Consider the following 15750-nt stretch of genomic DNA (forward strand, 5'->3'; position numbering starts at 1 on the left):
AGGGCCCGGCCGCGCATGCGCAGGAGGGCGGCGCCGGGCGCGGGTCGCCGGTTTAACCCGGCGGGTCCCTGGACCGGGGAGAAACGCACCGAAAAGGGGCAAACTGACCCCAAAAAAGCAGGTTTGGGTGAAAAACAAACAAAAAAAACAGCGAGTCTCTGCTAAAGCAGCAGACTTGTAAAAATCCGGGTGATTTCTTCCCCTCCGCCGCCAGCAGCAGGTTTGCAAAAGAACTCCCAGCAACTTCCCGAAAAAGCAGCTGATTTGGAAGAAAAGCAGCAAGTTTCTGAAAAAACAGCAAATTTGCGAAGGAAAGCCAGGAAGTTTATGAAGAGGCGGTGGAGTTGGGAGGAAAAAAAAAAAAAAAAAAAAACAACAAGTTCCCGAAAAAGGAGTGGTTTTCCAAAGGGAAAATAAGGCGAATTTTTTCCACACCGCCATCGGTGAGCAAGGTAAGTCCCTGTTCTGCGAGGATGAGGAGGTTGGGTTTTATTCCGTCTTTGAGGCCAAAGTCAGGTCATCCCGCTGGATGTGAAATTAAGGCTGGTAAAGGTGTATTAGTCAGAGATGAGTTTTTTGCAAACAAGCCGCAGCTGGAGGAGCCATGAGCCTCTTCCTATTAGATATAATATATTCATATGTATAATATATATATAATATTCATGTATATAATATTCATATATATATTTTTTCCTGATATATACAGATATCTTTTTCCCCAACGTTACTGATATTTTTTTTCCCCATGTTTTCACATGTTCCCCAGCGTTATCCCAACAGTTTTGCTGCTGGACACCGACAAACACCCCGGAGCTGAGCCATGGCTGCGCGGCGCTGGCCGGGGCTGCCCCCTGGGAATTTTTCTGACTGTCCCAACAGCTCCCGCTGGGTGATGGACGTGTTCAACGAATGCGCCCGGGACGGCCGGGACGTCGCCAGCGTCGTCCTGGGTCTGATTTCCATCTTCTGTTTTGCGGCTGCTTCTTTTCCGTGAGTATCGCTCCCCAAACCCCGCCGAGCTCTTCCCTTGGTGCAACGCTCCGCTCTAAAAATCCAATTTGAAGCTTAAGCTGCCTGAATTATCGAATGTACCCGGCACAAGCAATCTGGGCTTGGAAAATTTGGGTTTAACAAGAGGAGAGGGAGCAGGCAGTACAGCTGCAAACCCTTGTTTGTTATTACATTGTTATTATGATGCTTGGCAGCTGGAATAACCCACGTAAGCCAACTGCAATGCAGTCGTCGCAGGTCATGCGTGTGGAAGAAAAGTTTCCGGGAGCCCTGAGCTTCTTGGAAGTGCTGGGACAGCCGTGGCAGAGGGGGACGTGGGGGGTCAGTGCTTGGTCTCAGCGTGTCATCAGGTTATTTCGTAACTGGAGAGGCGGTTTCTGCAGCTGGTGCTTCTCCGTGTGAGCGATGGGTCACGAGGGCTGGAGTCGCTGCGAGCGCCCGCTGGGTCGCAGGATTTCTCCCAGGGATGGGTTTGCAGGGGAGCATGTGGCTTTGCTAGAGGAAATCCTCGCTTTTCCTCACCCCGAGTGCTCTGGGCGGGTGGCAAGGGCAAAATGATCCAGGTGGGAGCACCAGGGAGAGCTGGGGGTGGTTCCCAGGTAGTGGTGAAGGGGCCGGGGGTTGTGGTTTGTGTCTCTGCCAACTCTCTCTCTGCAGGCAGTTTTACCAAGCCTGCAAAACAGGCGTCATGGACCAGGCTCTCTCCATATATTTCCTGCTGGGCTGGCTGGGCGGAGACCTCCTGAACCTCATCGGTTCCTCCCTGGCCAACCAGTTGCCCCTGCAGGTATCGACCGACTCACTGGGGCAGGGTCGGCTCTCAAACCCCCCCCAAACTCCAGGGAGGAGGGGTGGGGTGGGGTGGGGTGGGGTGGGGTGGGGTGGGATGGGTGCTGCTTAATCCAGCACCGGGATCCGGAGACCCAAACAGCCCGGGGGATGCTCCCTTCTCCTCCCCACCCCACCCCGGGGATGCTCCCTTCCCCCCTGCGATGCTGGCTCATCCCAGCCAGCGGCTGGAAGCCTTTCTGCAGGCAGAACCAACCCGTCCTTCTCCCCACAGATTTACACAGCCGTTTACTACGTGATCGCAGACCTGGTGATGCTGTCTCTCTACTGCTACTACAAAGTGAAGAACTGCGGCGGAGGGCGTGAGTTGGGGTTACGAGGGGGGGGGGCCGGGCACGTCTGTGGGGCTGGCTTCTCCTCGGCTGCGCAGCCAGGCAGGGGAGCGATCGCTGGGGGAGATGCACTGGGCAGAGATGCTTTGCAGACATGTTGATGCAGCTATTAGATGCCTCTTATTGCTTGCTGTTGTTTTGGGTTTGTTTTTGTTTTGTTTTTTTTTTTTCTTGGATAACCTGAGCACCTCTAAAAGCCAAAGCTAGCAAATAGCTACCAGCCATGCCTAGGGTTTCTGCAAACTGCCGTGCGCGGCGTCCGGGTTGAAATTAAATCCCCTGTGAGTTGCATTAAGTACAGAAAGAAATTACTTACCTGCAGTTAAGCAGTGACTCCGTCTTGGAGCTGGAAACCACAGCCAGAGCTCTTGACTCAGGCCGGCGCTTTGAGGGAAGGGTGAAGTTCTCTGACTGTCTCAGGGTCAGCGCTCCTCTTGCAATTAATGGCAGCCTTGATGTGATGAAGTTCCTCCCTGTTCAAATGGTGTAAAAAGGGAACCTGAACAGTTCTTGCAAAGCTTAAACAGCAAGAGGAAAAATCGCTTTTTAGCACTGCAGCTTTCTGTGAACTACAAACAAGCATCCCTTGGGACCTTGATAATGATTTAACTTATTAAAGCCATTTGAACTGATGAAATCAGTTGATATTTGGCCCATCAGCTATGTGGTTTTGGTACTGCCGGCGAGCTTGGTTACAGAATATAATATAAGTCTTGCTGTCGAAGCGGGGCTTGGTTTGGCAGGGATTGGAACGTGCGCTGTTGTCAGTTTAGACAGTGATGAGTTTCTAGATGGAGGGCATGATTTTTAAGAGCCCTAGACCCAAAGAAACCCAGCCTGCTGTGATAGGAGCCGTTTCCTCCCTGATAACTTACAAATTGCCCATGTCCCTGCGAGATAAAACGCCGGCGGCAGCTATTGCCCCAGTTACTCGGTGCCGGCTGCGCCGCCGCGGAGATAAGAGGGAGCTTGGAGGCCTCGTTACCCGGGGGGGGTCCTGGCACCCACCGAGGCTGCGGGGCTGGCGGGGGGGCTCTCCCTAACCAGCCTCTGCTTGATTCCCCGCAGTCGCTGCCCCCATCAACGCAGCCTTCGTCTTCTTTTCCCTGTGGACGGCGTCAACCGTCTCCTTCCTGGGCAGAGGTGCTGCCGTGGCGCAGGACCCGGCGACGTTTAAAGGGAGGTCTCTGCTGTCTGCTCACGTGGATGGGCTTGGGTCGAAGGTGAGCTGGTTCCTAAACCCAGGGGATGGGGGAAAGGGAAGATAAAGCGTCCGGTGGGGTGGGCATGTCCTGTGTGCTCCTGCTGAATGCTCAGCGGGGCGAGGGGTGGATGGGGAGGTCAGAGGGTGGGGTTGGCCCCACTGTCGCCTCGCCCGGAGCCGGGGTGTGGGAGGTCAGAGTGTCTGAAAACATGGGGGCTCTAACCCCCCTGCCCCCCCCTTGCCTTGCAGCCGTTCACCAGGAAAGAGATCCTTGGCTTCACCATCGGCTCCATCTCCTCCGTGCTGTACCTGGGCTCCCGAATCCCCCAGATCTACACTAACGTAAGTGCCGTGCCGTGAGCGGGACGGGGCAGCGGCTCGGTCCTGGGGACCCCCTGGGGCTCCTGAGATTTCGAATTGATGAGGGGTGGTGGGATCACCTTTCTCCTCTTTGCTCAGAGGTCCCAGGTCCCTGCCTCTGATCATTTCGTAAGGGACTGTTGTTCTGTATTTCTGCTCTGAAACCTGATTAATTTTTCTTTTCTCCCCTTAACATACCAGTATTTTGAGGCTTTCATTTTTGTCTTTTTTTACAAGCAAAATGAGAGCTAAAAAGCTCTTGGCATTGAGTCACCATCTCTTTTTGGGAAAAGGGTGGGTGATTAATACTACTTTCTAGTGAGATTTCGGAGAGCTGCACCCAAGCTCCTCTCTCCTTCCAGTACAAGAGGAGATCCACCGTGGGCGTCTCCTACTCCCTCTTTGCCCTGGTGATGCTGGGGAACTCGCTCTACGGCATCAGCGTCCTCCTGAAAAACCCCGAGCCGGGGCAAGGCAAAGGCGACTACGTCCTGCACCACCTCCCCTGGCTGGTGGGCAGCCTGGGCGTCCTTTTCCTTGACATGGTTGTATCCTTTCCCCACCAACCCTTCCCTCCAGGATCGCATCCCGCCGGTGAGGGAGCGGTGATGGGTTGATGCTACTCAGCAGATGCTTTCGAACTGTGCTTGCTCACCCGCATGCCAGTGAGTAATTTATGGTATGGCAACAGCTGAATGCTTCAGCCCCTCGACTGCATTAAGGTCATTGTCTTGTTTGCACCTCTCCTGGCACAAACAGCCTTTTTTTGGGTGGGGAGACCCAACACATCATACAGATCCACCCTTGTTTGTGTGAAGAGCCTTAACCTCTTCCCAGATCTCCCTCCAGTTCTTCCTTTATCGGAAAAGACCTGATACTCCTGAAGAGAGGGATCCTCTTCTCGGCGAGCAGGGTGAGAGCTTGGAGAGCTGATGAAGGGACCTGCCCTGGAGTGAGAACAGGATGATGCAGATGAGAAATCTGGCCTTAATGCCGGGCAAATCGGCCCTGCCATCCTGGTGGCTCCTGGGAGAAGAGGATCCGCTGCCAAGAGGCTGAGCCCAGCCGGGCAGCCGAGGGTGCTGGTGAGAGACCTCGTGCCTCTTCGATACCAGTGATGCCTTTGGGATAAACAGGGGATTATTTGATACCTCAAAAGGTCACTCTTCGCTGCTCTTACGCCCCGCAGCCGAGCCCCTTCTCTTCTGCTTTACCTGCTGTCTCTCGGGGGTGATCTGGAGCTTCCCCAGTACTGGGAAATGGGGGAAGAGCCTAAGGGGCTGTGGGGGGGACACAGAGATGACCGACCTGCTGTGAACACGAGCAGCCCTTACCTCTGTGAGCCTCACGTCTCCACCGCTGATCTCTTTCTGGAAGATACGGCAGTGACTGGAACCCGTTCAGAAGGAAGGAGCAGCGTCACCAAAGTGTTTCAGTCCACGCACGCCTATTTTAATTAGCACGACTCACACGTCTATAAAACAAGCCTGTGCCCCACGTGCCTCCTTTGGTTTTGTTTTGCCTGGCAGCTCCTGCCTCTTTCTTAATGCATCTCCTAGTCCCCATTCCTCAGACTTCTCCTTTTTTGCTTCACTCCCCTTTCAATTGCATGGATTTCTTGGGGAAGTTGCTCCATCACTTTCTGGTTACCTGCGGGGACGGTTAAGCAGGCAGAAGATGCTGTCTCTCTGCTCGGTCTGGTTTATCGGTCCTGCCCTCTCTCGTTGATGAATTTATCCCTCTCTTGGGGCCCTGCACGCCAGCACGGCGGCTCCCGGATGGCAGAGGGACTGGAAGCAGCAGCGGTTTGGGAGAAGCCCCGTCCCCGGCAGGAGAGCTGCTCTCGGGTGGGCAGGGGGAGCCTCAGCCCGGCCCCGTGGGCTCCTTCCCCTGGGCTGAGCTGTCTCTGCTGGGGCGGAAAACCAACCAAGAAAGGCTCACACAACTTATCCTTCTAAAAACGAGAACTTTCCTTTTCCTGCAGTCAGTCTTGGCTGGTTTTGCTCCCCTTTTTTCCCCCTCCAGGTCCTTTCCTGACACCCAACACTTCCCCGCTGCCCACCCGCCCAGCACCCCGCTCCGTGCCCCTTTTGGCTTTAGCCGTATTATCACTAATTTAAGGTTCCTCAGCCAGTCCCATGACGTTTGGCCTTGCGCGCAGTTGGAGCTGAGCCCTTTGTTTTTAGAAATCCACTATTTTTTTCAGGTTCTTTGACCCCTCTGGTCAGCTGGGGGCTTTTTCACTCCATTAATTCACAGTTCTCTGGGTCAGTGGGGCTGCTCACCTCTTCCCCATCCTTAACCCGGCAGGATTTCCGCTGCTGCCTTTCCCTAGGAATTGCAGCAAAACAATTCACATCCAGTACTACTACAAACCACAAGCAGATTCCTAGCGAGACAGGAGGCACAGCTTCGTTACACCTCAATACCTATTCGTTACCGATAAAAACCCAGGGGCTTGATTTAATTAAAGGGGTGGTTTTTAACCTCGGCTCATGTTGGCTAGCTCAGCCCTGGCGTGCCGGGGAAGGCACAGTTGGTTTACTGAGAGCTGGATTTACACAGCTGACCTACGGCCGGGGGATAGGGTGGGATTCAGCACCCCTACCTTGCAGAAACAAAGAGCAAGCCTCATCTCTGCCGTTCACAACACTAAATAATTGCCACGTACTGACTAACCAAGGGCTTTTCTTAAAGCTAGACAAAGAGGCTCTGACATAAGCAGGTAAAAATATATATAACATAGAGTCTGTTCCCACAGGTGTATGCAAAGCACAGATAAAGTCGAGTCCATTTACTGATTTTTTTGCTCGGGTAAGGTGAGGCAAGGCAAGCAGCTGCATTTGGCAGATGGAGTTTACACACCAGCAGCCATCGAGCTGGCGGTGGATGGAAATTCGTGTTGCAAAGAGGCTCTCGCTGAGGTCCTCATCCCTCTGACCTCAGTGCAGCCCTGTCCCCAAGAGCTTGCCATTTAAGATACCGCAGGGGCAAGTGTTAAACCGGGAAAGGCACGGGCCAGAAACCACTTGGCCCAAAGCACTAAACGTAACTCAGTGGTAGGCTCGGGGCTGCAGCAGCCAAGCCAGAGCTGGAGGTTCGTACCCGAGCCATCGGGTGGCAGCATTTTGAGAAGAGAAAGAGGAATAAACGGGCTGGAGCTGCACCGATCCGGCAGCTCGCTCGGCGGGAAGGGCACAGCCCTGCGCACCAGCAGCGAGGGCGGCTCCACATGCCCCAAAATCTGAGAGGAGACGTTTCCATTTTTGGCTCATGTGCACCAAGATGGCTTTGGAGAAGGAAAACAGCTCTCCCCGCCCCCCCCCCCCCCCAAAAAAAAAAAAAAAAAGCCCAAATAACTTTAGCACGCGACCGTTGGAAACAGGCAAGAGGAACCAGGAGCCTCCCCCCTCCTGGGCTGACACGCTGCTTTCCGAGCTTCAAGAGTTCATGCAAACCCATCTCCAACTTCAAAAAAAGGTTTTTCCTAGGACAGATCCAAGAAGCAACGATGACAAAAAGCTGAACGTGCTCCCCTTGGGCTCCCAGCCCTGAGGCACGTGTGCTGCTTTCCCCAGCCCGCGTCCCGCGCGAGCCGCGTTACGGACGGGAGGCCCCCGGGCAAACGCTCTGGCACGGGACCGTAATCACCTGCAGATGTCTGGATGTGAAACAGGTCACATTAAAAAAGCAAAATTAGAGCGTGTTAATCAATATTAATGCCAACAGTCTCCATTTGCACAGGTTCACCCAAAGGCCAACTCCAACGGCCACGTGCAGGAAGAGCCCGGCAGGTATTTGCTTTCTCAATTGTGCCAGGGTTGAGCTTGTTACAACCAAAGCACAGGACCTGACGCTGTGCAAGGACCCTCTGAGCACCAAGGGCTTAAAGACGGGGATAGTCTGGATGAAGTCCACAAATCCCCCAGGGAGCAGGCAGAGGAGCTGCGGGGCGAGCATCGCCGGCTGGACCCCCCCGCCTCAAACTGCCAAGCGAACCGAAACGTCGCCGCTCTGCCCACCGGAGTGTTTTAACACACAGGTGCCCCCCCAGACTCTTTTTTTTAACACGGCCAGGACCGCTGGGCTGAGCCTTCTCCTCTGAGCACATCCACCCGCCAGCGCAGCCGCCTGCCGCTCCACCTCCGCGGAGCAGCCGCACAGCACACCCCCCTTCAGAAAAGTTTCTGCTAATCTGGATCTGACAAGAAAAAAAAAAAAAAAACAAAAACAACAAAACACACCCCAACTTTCTTGCTTTCTGTGGCCACAGAGTCCAGCAGCCCTTTGGGTCAGGCGTGTGCTCGGCCTTTGCCTTTGTTTTCAAGCGCCCGCCTGTGCTCCCAGGGGCACCGAGGGAAGGGTGCTCAGCACAAACCCCGAGACACTGCACAGGAGGAAGGAGAAAGGACACCACCAACTGCACACACTGCTTCCTGGGATTATTTTTTTTTATTTTTATTTTTTTCTTTTATTCTTTTTTTACTTTTTTTTTTTTTGTTTAAGTATGGAGGCTCAAGTATCAGATGTAGAGTCAATTTAAGCTTTACAAAAAACAAAATCAAAACAAAAACCCCTTTTGCATTCCATAAAAATTGACAGAAAAGCGCCTTGGAACCAGGCTATAGAAGAGCAGAACTTTCAGCAGGTCTCCTAATCAATGTCTCCTTGCAAATCTGGTTTAGTCAGTATAGTACAACACTGAGGAAACACCCTCTCTTCCCTCCCTCCCGCCAGCCGTCCCCTGTGCCCAGCCCCCAAACATACGTGGAATAGATTTATTTTTTTTCTTTTTTCCAGTTCTTCCTCTTTCACACACCACAGTATTTAATAAATTTTTGTTTTACATTTTTTACACCAATGTAACAAAAGGCAGGAGAAGGTGGGGAGGAAAAGACAAACAATGATCTGTGTTGATGCATATAAATGGGGGGGGGTGGACAAGGGAGGGGAAAAAAATACATGGACTTCTACAGAAACGTAGCCTAAGGTCTCAATAGTAAAATGTGGTGCAAAGTAGGCCTCAGAGACTGAAAAAGTTTGTACTGCTTTATTCATGGGGAGAAGATGGCGTTGCATGGAGAGTACTGAATGCAAATTGTGACGTGACGTAACAGAAAAGGGCAAGGGGGGGGGGGGGGATGAGTTTTCTAAGAAAGGAATCTAACGAGTGCATGGCATGTCTTGTTAGCATGAAGAGTATTTTAACTTTGCTGCTTTCTCTTCAAAGCCTCCACCAGGTCGTTTTTAAGAGCTTCTTGTTTTGATTTGTCTGCAAAAGTCTGCACAGACCTGTGGGGGAAGAAGGAAACGCAAGTCAGAGGCGATGCACCCGAGAGAAGGTGCCTTTAACAGCTCTTCTGGCGCGTGAGTCAGCAGGAAGGAGAAGCACCTCAGCCCAGGCTTAGAGGAAACAAAACTCAGCTCGCCTGTTTTAATATGGAAAGCGGGAGGCAAAGTGAACACGTTCGGTGAGTGGATCAAAGCAAAACTCACTCTAGCAAGGACGGCACCAAAAGACACGCTGCCCCCGAAGCTCCGCTCGGCCTCCGGTCGCTGGAGGGAGATCCCCGATATTTTACGTCACGGGTTGGAAAAACCCCAGTGTGCCACCAGCGCAGGGGGTTAGCGCCCTCGCCCTGCCGGGAAGGCAGAGAAAGTCCAGCCTCTACCCCCGAAGGTGTAAAGGGCCAGGCGGAACCTTTTTGCAGACTGTTCACCCAGGGGCGAGCGGCCACGTCAGAACCTCCCTCCAGCGGACGCGCCAGTGGGAACAGCGGCCGGGTTCTGTTCTCGAATTTGCTTTTCCAGTTTGTACCTTACCTAGAGTAACCAGTGAGTCGAAGCAGCCGAAGAAGAACAGGGATTCTGTCAGCAAGGTTAGTGCAGGGGTTCCCTTTTGCTAGAAGTTTGGTTACAGAAGAAAAGCTCCATCTTTTAGGAGTCAGCTTGAGCTCACTGTCCTCTAAGAGGGTTGCGGAGGAACCTCCGTTTTCAATGGTACAATAAGAAATTTCCACTTTTAAAAAAGCCCTCTTAAATATAATCACGGATAGAATACTACTGCTAGACTTTTCTGGAGTTGTTACCACTGAGAAGTGGTTAGGATCCAGTTTGGTAGGATTCCTCCCTACATAAACCATATTTCACACCCTTTTCAGCACTCAAAGTGACCTTATTTTGCCAGGATGCCGTCTCCTGTAAATAAGGCTGCTCTTTGTGTCAGTTATTTTCCTAACATTTTCATAACAGTATTTCCATTCTCTTGTCTCTGGAGACTTCTGCTGCTTTAATAAAAGTATATACATTATATATTTGCATTTATCACAGGCTAAAGAAGTGGTTCTTGGCCATTGTCAACAAATAGTGCATTTTCCCCTTCGTCAGCTTAACGTGTTTAAGACACCATCTGTAACTCATTATGAATTGGAGTGGAAGGTTAAACTGGCTGGGGGTTAGTCACTGCCATGTGTCCTAGGCATTCGGAGCTCCAGAGCAAATGGGAGCATACAAACAAATTCCTTTAGAGGCTGTGCAGAGCACAGGCACGTGGAGGCTAGAGAGGTTTCAGCAGAGCTTGAGCAGGACTCAATTTCAAGCTCCAAGGAAATTGAAGACACACCAGGCAAACGGGGGATGTACATCCAGGGTGAGCTCACATTTACTCGGAAGTCACAGGAAGTACCGGTCATTTTTTAATTTTTTTTTTTTTTTTTTCTCCCCAAAACTGTAAGACTTCCAAGATTTCATTCCTTTCTGCAGGGAAGACACTAAGATTACAGGGAGTTTCTTCACCGAAGTCATGTGCCACAGCTGTAAAAAACTGATGGTGCACAAGGGACAGAGTCCCGGGGCCCCTGGATCGAATCAGTCCAAGCTACCAGCACTCCGGGTACGCGACCACGTGCTCCTTTTTTGCTCCCAAGCTAGAGTGCAAAGTGGTAAAAATCCTGCCACACTGCAGAGCATGATATTTCAACTGGGGGGGAAGGGGTGGAGTACCATTTAACATAAAAATCACAGCATTTAGTTGGCCGTATTAAGAAGTAACCCTTGGGTGAAACACGGATCACATGTCGTTTCTCAGTCTGCGGGGGTTAGGGGTTAGTTCTGGTCTCGGTTATCATGCAGAGGTCTTGGCTGGGTGAGTCCTGGTTTAGTGCTGGTTGTCACACCTCACAGGCGGGGGGTACCTGGATTGGTTTAGTTATCAGGCTGGATGTAGATCTGGCGCTGGGTCAACACTTGAGAAAGCTCCCTCTGCAACTGCTTATACTTTTGGTTGTCGGGGATAGCGTCAATAGATCTACAGAGAGCAGTTTAGAAACGAGGGAAGTAAACAGGGAAAAGAAGAGTCAGAAGAACGCAGTAACACAGAGCTGGTAATTCTGGCAACCACCAGGAGCACGCTCAGGAAGAATAAGTGTAAATAACATAGGTTAAAAGAGACAGGAAAAAGGCTGGAGGAGAAGCCGAAGCCAGATGCTCTGTATGTTACCAGTTCTGAGCAGATCATCTCACCGAGGCACAAAGTATCGTGACTCAAACTGAGCGATGGGGAGACATAGGAAACAGATTCAATTACAAACGCTTAAGGCAATGTTCACAAGGAAAACGACTGTATTACATAGTTCCTTTTAACGTTAATAAATGCTTCCTGGCTAAACCCCTGCACACCACAAATGAAAATAGAGGCCTGTTATGAAAGCTGGGGTTTGGAAAAAAAAAAAAAAACAGACCAGCTGCTTTCTCAGATATGGTTGACTCCCTCCGACCATGCTGTTAAGAAGGCAGCTCAAATATTTAATTAGCACCATTATTCTATCTTCTTTCACATTTCAGTACACGAGAGAACAGCAGCATACTTATTTGCCCCACTTGTTTATTCTACATGATCACTGTGTGCTAGGAGGTCTATCTGCAGTTTAAAACGAAACGGTTTGGCGTCACAGTTCTGTACTTTCTTCTGTGAGCACGAGAACTACCAGCTTGGGATTTCTATGCAAAATTCCTGGCCAGAAATGAGCAGTGGTTGAAAAGTACTGTACAGTTTCCCTACAGAAAGGCACAGGGGGTTTATTCACTTAATCTGTTCTAGTACACTAGATTTTAACCAACGGTGTTGAGAGAAAACACAGTTTAAACCAAAGTCTAAATACCGCAAACCATTAATGCCATTATTTAATTCTGGGACCAACTGACTGTTTTTAAGACTAGTAGAAAGTGAAGTCAGAACTTAAGTACAACTTTCACGACCGTGAAGAATAAAACCCCTAATTAAAAATAATTCTGGAATACAAGTGTTGCTAATTGGGCTGTTTTCTTCCTGGTGAGGAAACAAGGGATTAAAACACGGCTTCGAATTTCTAGTTGCAAGATAGAAGTGCTCCCTAAACTCCACACAACAAATATTGTTCCCAAAGCACAGCGAGGTGAACGATTAGGGACACAAAAAGACTTTGTGTGGGCAAGGGGAGTTCCAGCAAACAAAAGCAGATGAGTGCTCGGCTGGGGAAAGTACCACAGGCACTGCAGGGGAGCAGGGAAGTGAAGGGGGTCCCGTAGTCAGCTGGAGAGCCCCTTACCTCAGCCCATTAACGATGTCCTTTGTTTTTCCAAAATAAATCTCATTCAGTGTACTTCTGATTTTGTTTTCCATGTCCTAGAAAAAAGAAAGAAATCGGATCTTCAGTCATGTCAGCTGTTTCCAGGAACGGGGCGCTGACACTCTCCTGTGCGTTGTACGTGTTCATCTTGACATCCAACACTTGCCACAGCATGCTTCAACCCAGGGTATTCCTACTATTTAGATCCTCACAGGAGGCAGCATGACCCTATCTCTCTGCTCTTATGAATGAAATAAAGGCTTAGCTCCATTCCTGTCCTCTCCTGCCAATTAATTACTCCAGGCTGAGATGTCGCTCTGGTCCACGAGAGGGCAGTTTCTGCCCAGCTATCAGTTTTTCTGCATTCAGCTGCAGAAAAGGAAAATGCATTTCACCCCAGCCTCACTCTGTAATTTCCTGGCACTGAACGGACTACAAGTGGCAAGTCAGTCACTTCATGTAACCAACAGGTCAACAGTTTTGTGCTTGTGGGTTCCTTTGAATTTTTGAGCTGGCGACTCGTTCATTGAAACTGCCTGGCAAACAGTTTTGAGAAAGATCTTGTAAATAAGCAGCATTTTTTCTTTAGGTCACTTTCACTCAAGCCAAAAACTTAGCAAAGAAGTACCTGTCTTCATTTCCCAGCTCCTTTAACAAAGCATTATAATCTATTTTAGCTGAGAATTTCCTCTTCTTTTGCCAAAGCGGCTACGAAGATCAAGGAAATCAAGAACACTTTCATACAGGACAGTGCACAGAAACAGCAAACTGCTGCTGCACCAAAGCCCTTCGGAGCAGCTAACACAATCCCATCCTTCACTCATCCTGCTGAGCTACATGACTGACAGCTGCCATAAAATCAAATACTAAAAACAATTCCAGTGGATTCAATAAGCACTTGATACACACTGAGCTTCCAGTTAAAGGACAGTTTTGTATATAGCACAACCTGACTTGAAATAATTCTGCCCCAACGTGACTGTAGCGGCATGGGGGCAGGAAATTGTTAACTAGTTTTGAGGAAAGGCCCATTTATTTTACAGGAAGGTTATTGCTGTGATGAGCAGGAGACGACCTGCAGACTGGAGTTTTCTGTATCTACAAACTGTTGGGAGACACGACAGGAGGAGTACTGAGCCATCAAACACTGGGCAACAACGATAGCACGATTAGACCCGACACAAGAGGAATCAGTAACTTGTTTGTAAGGACAAAAAGCAAGTACACAACCAAATTCTTAGACCTGGGACCAAATACAGGCAAGAGAATCTGCAGCAGGTTCAAGCTGTGGTGGCTTCACAGCGCTTACCTCTACCAAGCGTCCGATATTGGCTATGTGTGGAGAGGAGTCGCTCACAGTCTCATCTTTCTCCATCTAGAAAGGAAAGACACAGGTCCACTGGTAACATGGAAATCTGACGGTAGATGCAGGACGGCTTTCCTTACCAAAAGAAGGGATGGAAGAAGTGGGTCTCAAAATCCGAGAGTAACTTCTCTTCCAATGTGCAGACTAGTAACATACGGAGAAATTCTCAGAACTTGACAGAGGCTCACACGTTGGTAACAGAAACGTAGTGTAATAAAACCCATGAATCAAAGTAAGCACTACAAAATCATCATTCCCTACCTACTAAGGGGCTGCAGGAGCTCTACAGTAGTGCACGTGTACCATGACAAGAGGCACAGCATGTGGACAGGAAAACAAGGTGGTGGTTGAGGAGATGCACACAAGGATGGTGCTGTCAGCCTAGCAGCTGTGAACTATCCTTGCAAAACCAGCTGTTTCTTTTAATCTTCATCTCAAACACAGCTTCCGACCACACATGGGACACATTCTCCATTTTCAGGATCTCCTGGCAAAGGACACCTTAGGCAATATTTACCTTCCAGTAGGGAGGGAAGGTGCAGAGAACACAAAACTCACAACTACCTGCAAGACTGGTGAAGATTTAAACCGCTGCCATAATACGGAAAGAGAAATTTGACAGTTCGTAGTTGTTCGTTCTTTTTGCATTTACCTAACTGTTAGGTGGAAGGAAGTACAAAGCCGTAAGGATGGAGGGAAACAAACAGGCTTCCTTTCACGGTACAAAAATCAGAGTTGGATCAACATAAGTGTAATAATGCTACCGCGCTCTTAGTGTGGTATCTGAACAGGAGACAGGTGCCTGAACGAGGTGAGATTTTTCATCACCAACATCAAAAACGGGGAGCTGGTACTGCCAAATGCAATCCTTGCTTTATTTCATCTGACTCTGGCCTGTAGAATGCCCGTCCAGAGGCCACGGCTGACCATCCATGATCTGGGCTAGGGAAAAGACCGTCTTCTCCGGTTCTTGGAATGAAAACTCTGGCCAGACACAGGCAAGCTGTTGAACAATCAACATCAGTCCCAGGAACCTCAACTGATACAAGATGTGCTGAGATGGCATGAAAACAAAACTGGGGGAAAAAAAAAAATGTAGTGGGAAGAACTGTCTTCAAAGGCTTTTACTAATCTCACTGAATTCTCTTATCCATCTGTTCATATCCCTCCCTCAGGGTAGATTTTAAAAATCTGGGCCAGCTACAGGTTTCATCTAATAAGCCAAGTCTCTAACAGGCTTGGGGAAGCGTGTAATTTAGTTGGAACCCCGAAGGCAAAAGATAACCCAGAAGAGGGGGAGAAAGAGAACAAGGACGTTTAATTTTGCCTTTAGATTGCAGTCAGATTGTTTACATGTAATGGAGACATGCTGCCTGGAGAACAGATCCAGTTGCAGTGGAGGGAGAATATAAATCTGAACTATGCAAACACACAGAGACGTGTTACAGTGAGTTTGGGAACTATCGGCAAATTGACCAAATCTGGGGCAGCCGGGGAGCTGGCAGCGGGTCATTTGCTTCCACAGGCTCCCTACAGCCTCTCCTCCACACCTGGACAGGCCGAGCTCGTTGGTAAGAAGCAGAATCTGAAAATAGAATTATTTTTTTTTTTGCAAAACGTATATTATTACATCTCCATAAAAACTGCTGCCAGAAGGAAAACATTTTTATATGCTATAGAAGCCCAGATGTTACGAGAGGCTGTTTTAATGGAGTTCAGAGTCAGTAAGCAGCCATGTTATACAAACAGCAGAGTTGCTGGGATTTTTAAAGGTTCCTTCCGGCGGCTGTTACTGCACGGACCTAAGCAGAAAGCCCATAGCTGCTTAAATAAAGGGGTTAATTTACTTTGAGGGGAAATTCCATTCTGTAAGTTGATGTTAACAAGCAGCTCATCTTCCCACTGTCACTCCCCATCTGCTGTTGAGCTCAGCCAAAAAACCTAGCGCTCTAGAATGAGCCAAATCCAATCTACATGGCTCAGTCGCTCCTCTCCCGTTCGAGAGATCCGCTGCCTGGCTTC

General features: G+C 49.7%; 2 protein-coding genes across 5 annotated transcripts in view; one reads left to right on the forward strand and one right to left on the reverse strand.

Annotated features, from left to right (window-relative positions):
- Positions 1 to 12: 12 nt before the first annotated feature.
- On the forward strand, positions 13 to 8755 carry SLC66A1 (solute carrier family 66 member 1). 2 transcript variants are annotated; one of them, XM_042794890.1, is made up of 9 exons: positions 13 to 121; positions 218 to 452; positions 767 to 990; positions 1669 to 1798; positions 2075 to 2162; positions 3261 to 3415; positions 3646 to 3738; positions 4119 to 4304; positions 4594 to 8755. In XM_042794890.1, the coding sequence occupies exons 3-9, from the start codon at positions 821 to 823 to the stop codon at positions 4687 to 4689; spliced, it is 918 nt and encodes a 305-aa protein (XP_042650824.1). In that variant the 5' UTR covers positions 13 to 121; positions 218 to 452; positions 767 to 820; the 3' UTR covers positions 4690 to 8755. The 2 variants fall into 2 exon arrangements, with proteins under 2 accessions (XP_042650824.1, XP_042650823.1); XM_042794889.1 differs by having other exon boundaries at positions 13 to 452.
- A 36-nt stretch (positions 8756 to 8791) lies between these two features.
- The window catches only part of CAPZB (capping actin protein of muscle Z-line subunit beta), a 70313-nt gene continuing 63354 nt past the window's right edge, over positions 8792 to 15750 (reverse strand). For 2 of the 3 annotated variants that reach the window (XM_032986605.2, XM_042794886.1), the window contains exons 7-10: positions 13672 to 13737; positions 12342 to 12418; positions 10950 to 11062; positions 9023 to 9048 (exon numbers count right to left, since the gene is read on the reverse strand). In XM_032986605.2, coding sequence (XP_032842496.1) covers positions 10960 to 11062; positions 12342 to 12418; positions 13672 to 13737 — 246 coding nt within the window. In that variant the 3' untranslated portion in view covers positions 9023 to 9048; positions 10950 to 10959. Of the gene's footprint in view, positions 9049 to 10949; positions 11063 to 12341; positions 12419 to 13671; positions 13738 to 15750 lie in introns of all 3 variants that reach the window. The other variant, XM_042794888.1, reaches the window with a different exon arrangement.

Source organism: Tyto alba, unplaced genomic scaffold (assembly GCF_018691265.1).
Source record: "Tyto alba isolate M040663 unplaced genomic scaffold, T.alba_DEE_v4.0 Super-Scaffold_20000042, whole genome shotgun sequence".
In the NCBI taxonomy this organism is placed as follows: domain Eukaryota; kingdom Metazoa; phylum Chordata; class Aves; order Strigiformes; family Tytonidae; genus Tyto; species Tyto alba.

Excerpts from the sequence above, each read along its gene's own strand:
- SLC66A1 (XM_042794889.1), top strand. The coding sequence starts at position 821 with ATGGCTGCGCGGCGCTGGCCGGGGCTGCCCCCTGGGAATTTTTCTGAC. Across the intron at positions 2,163-3,260 it reads GAAGAACTGCGGCGGAGGGC|TCGCTGCCCCCATCAACGCA; the intron begins GTGAGTTGGGGT and ends GATTCCCCGCAG. Across the intron at positions 4,305-4,593 it reads TCCTTTTCCTTGACATGGTT|ATCTCCCTCCAGTTCTTCCT; the intron begins GTATCCTTTCCC and ends ACCTCTTCCCAG.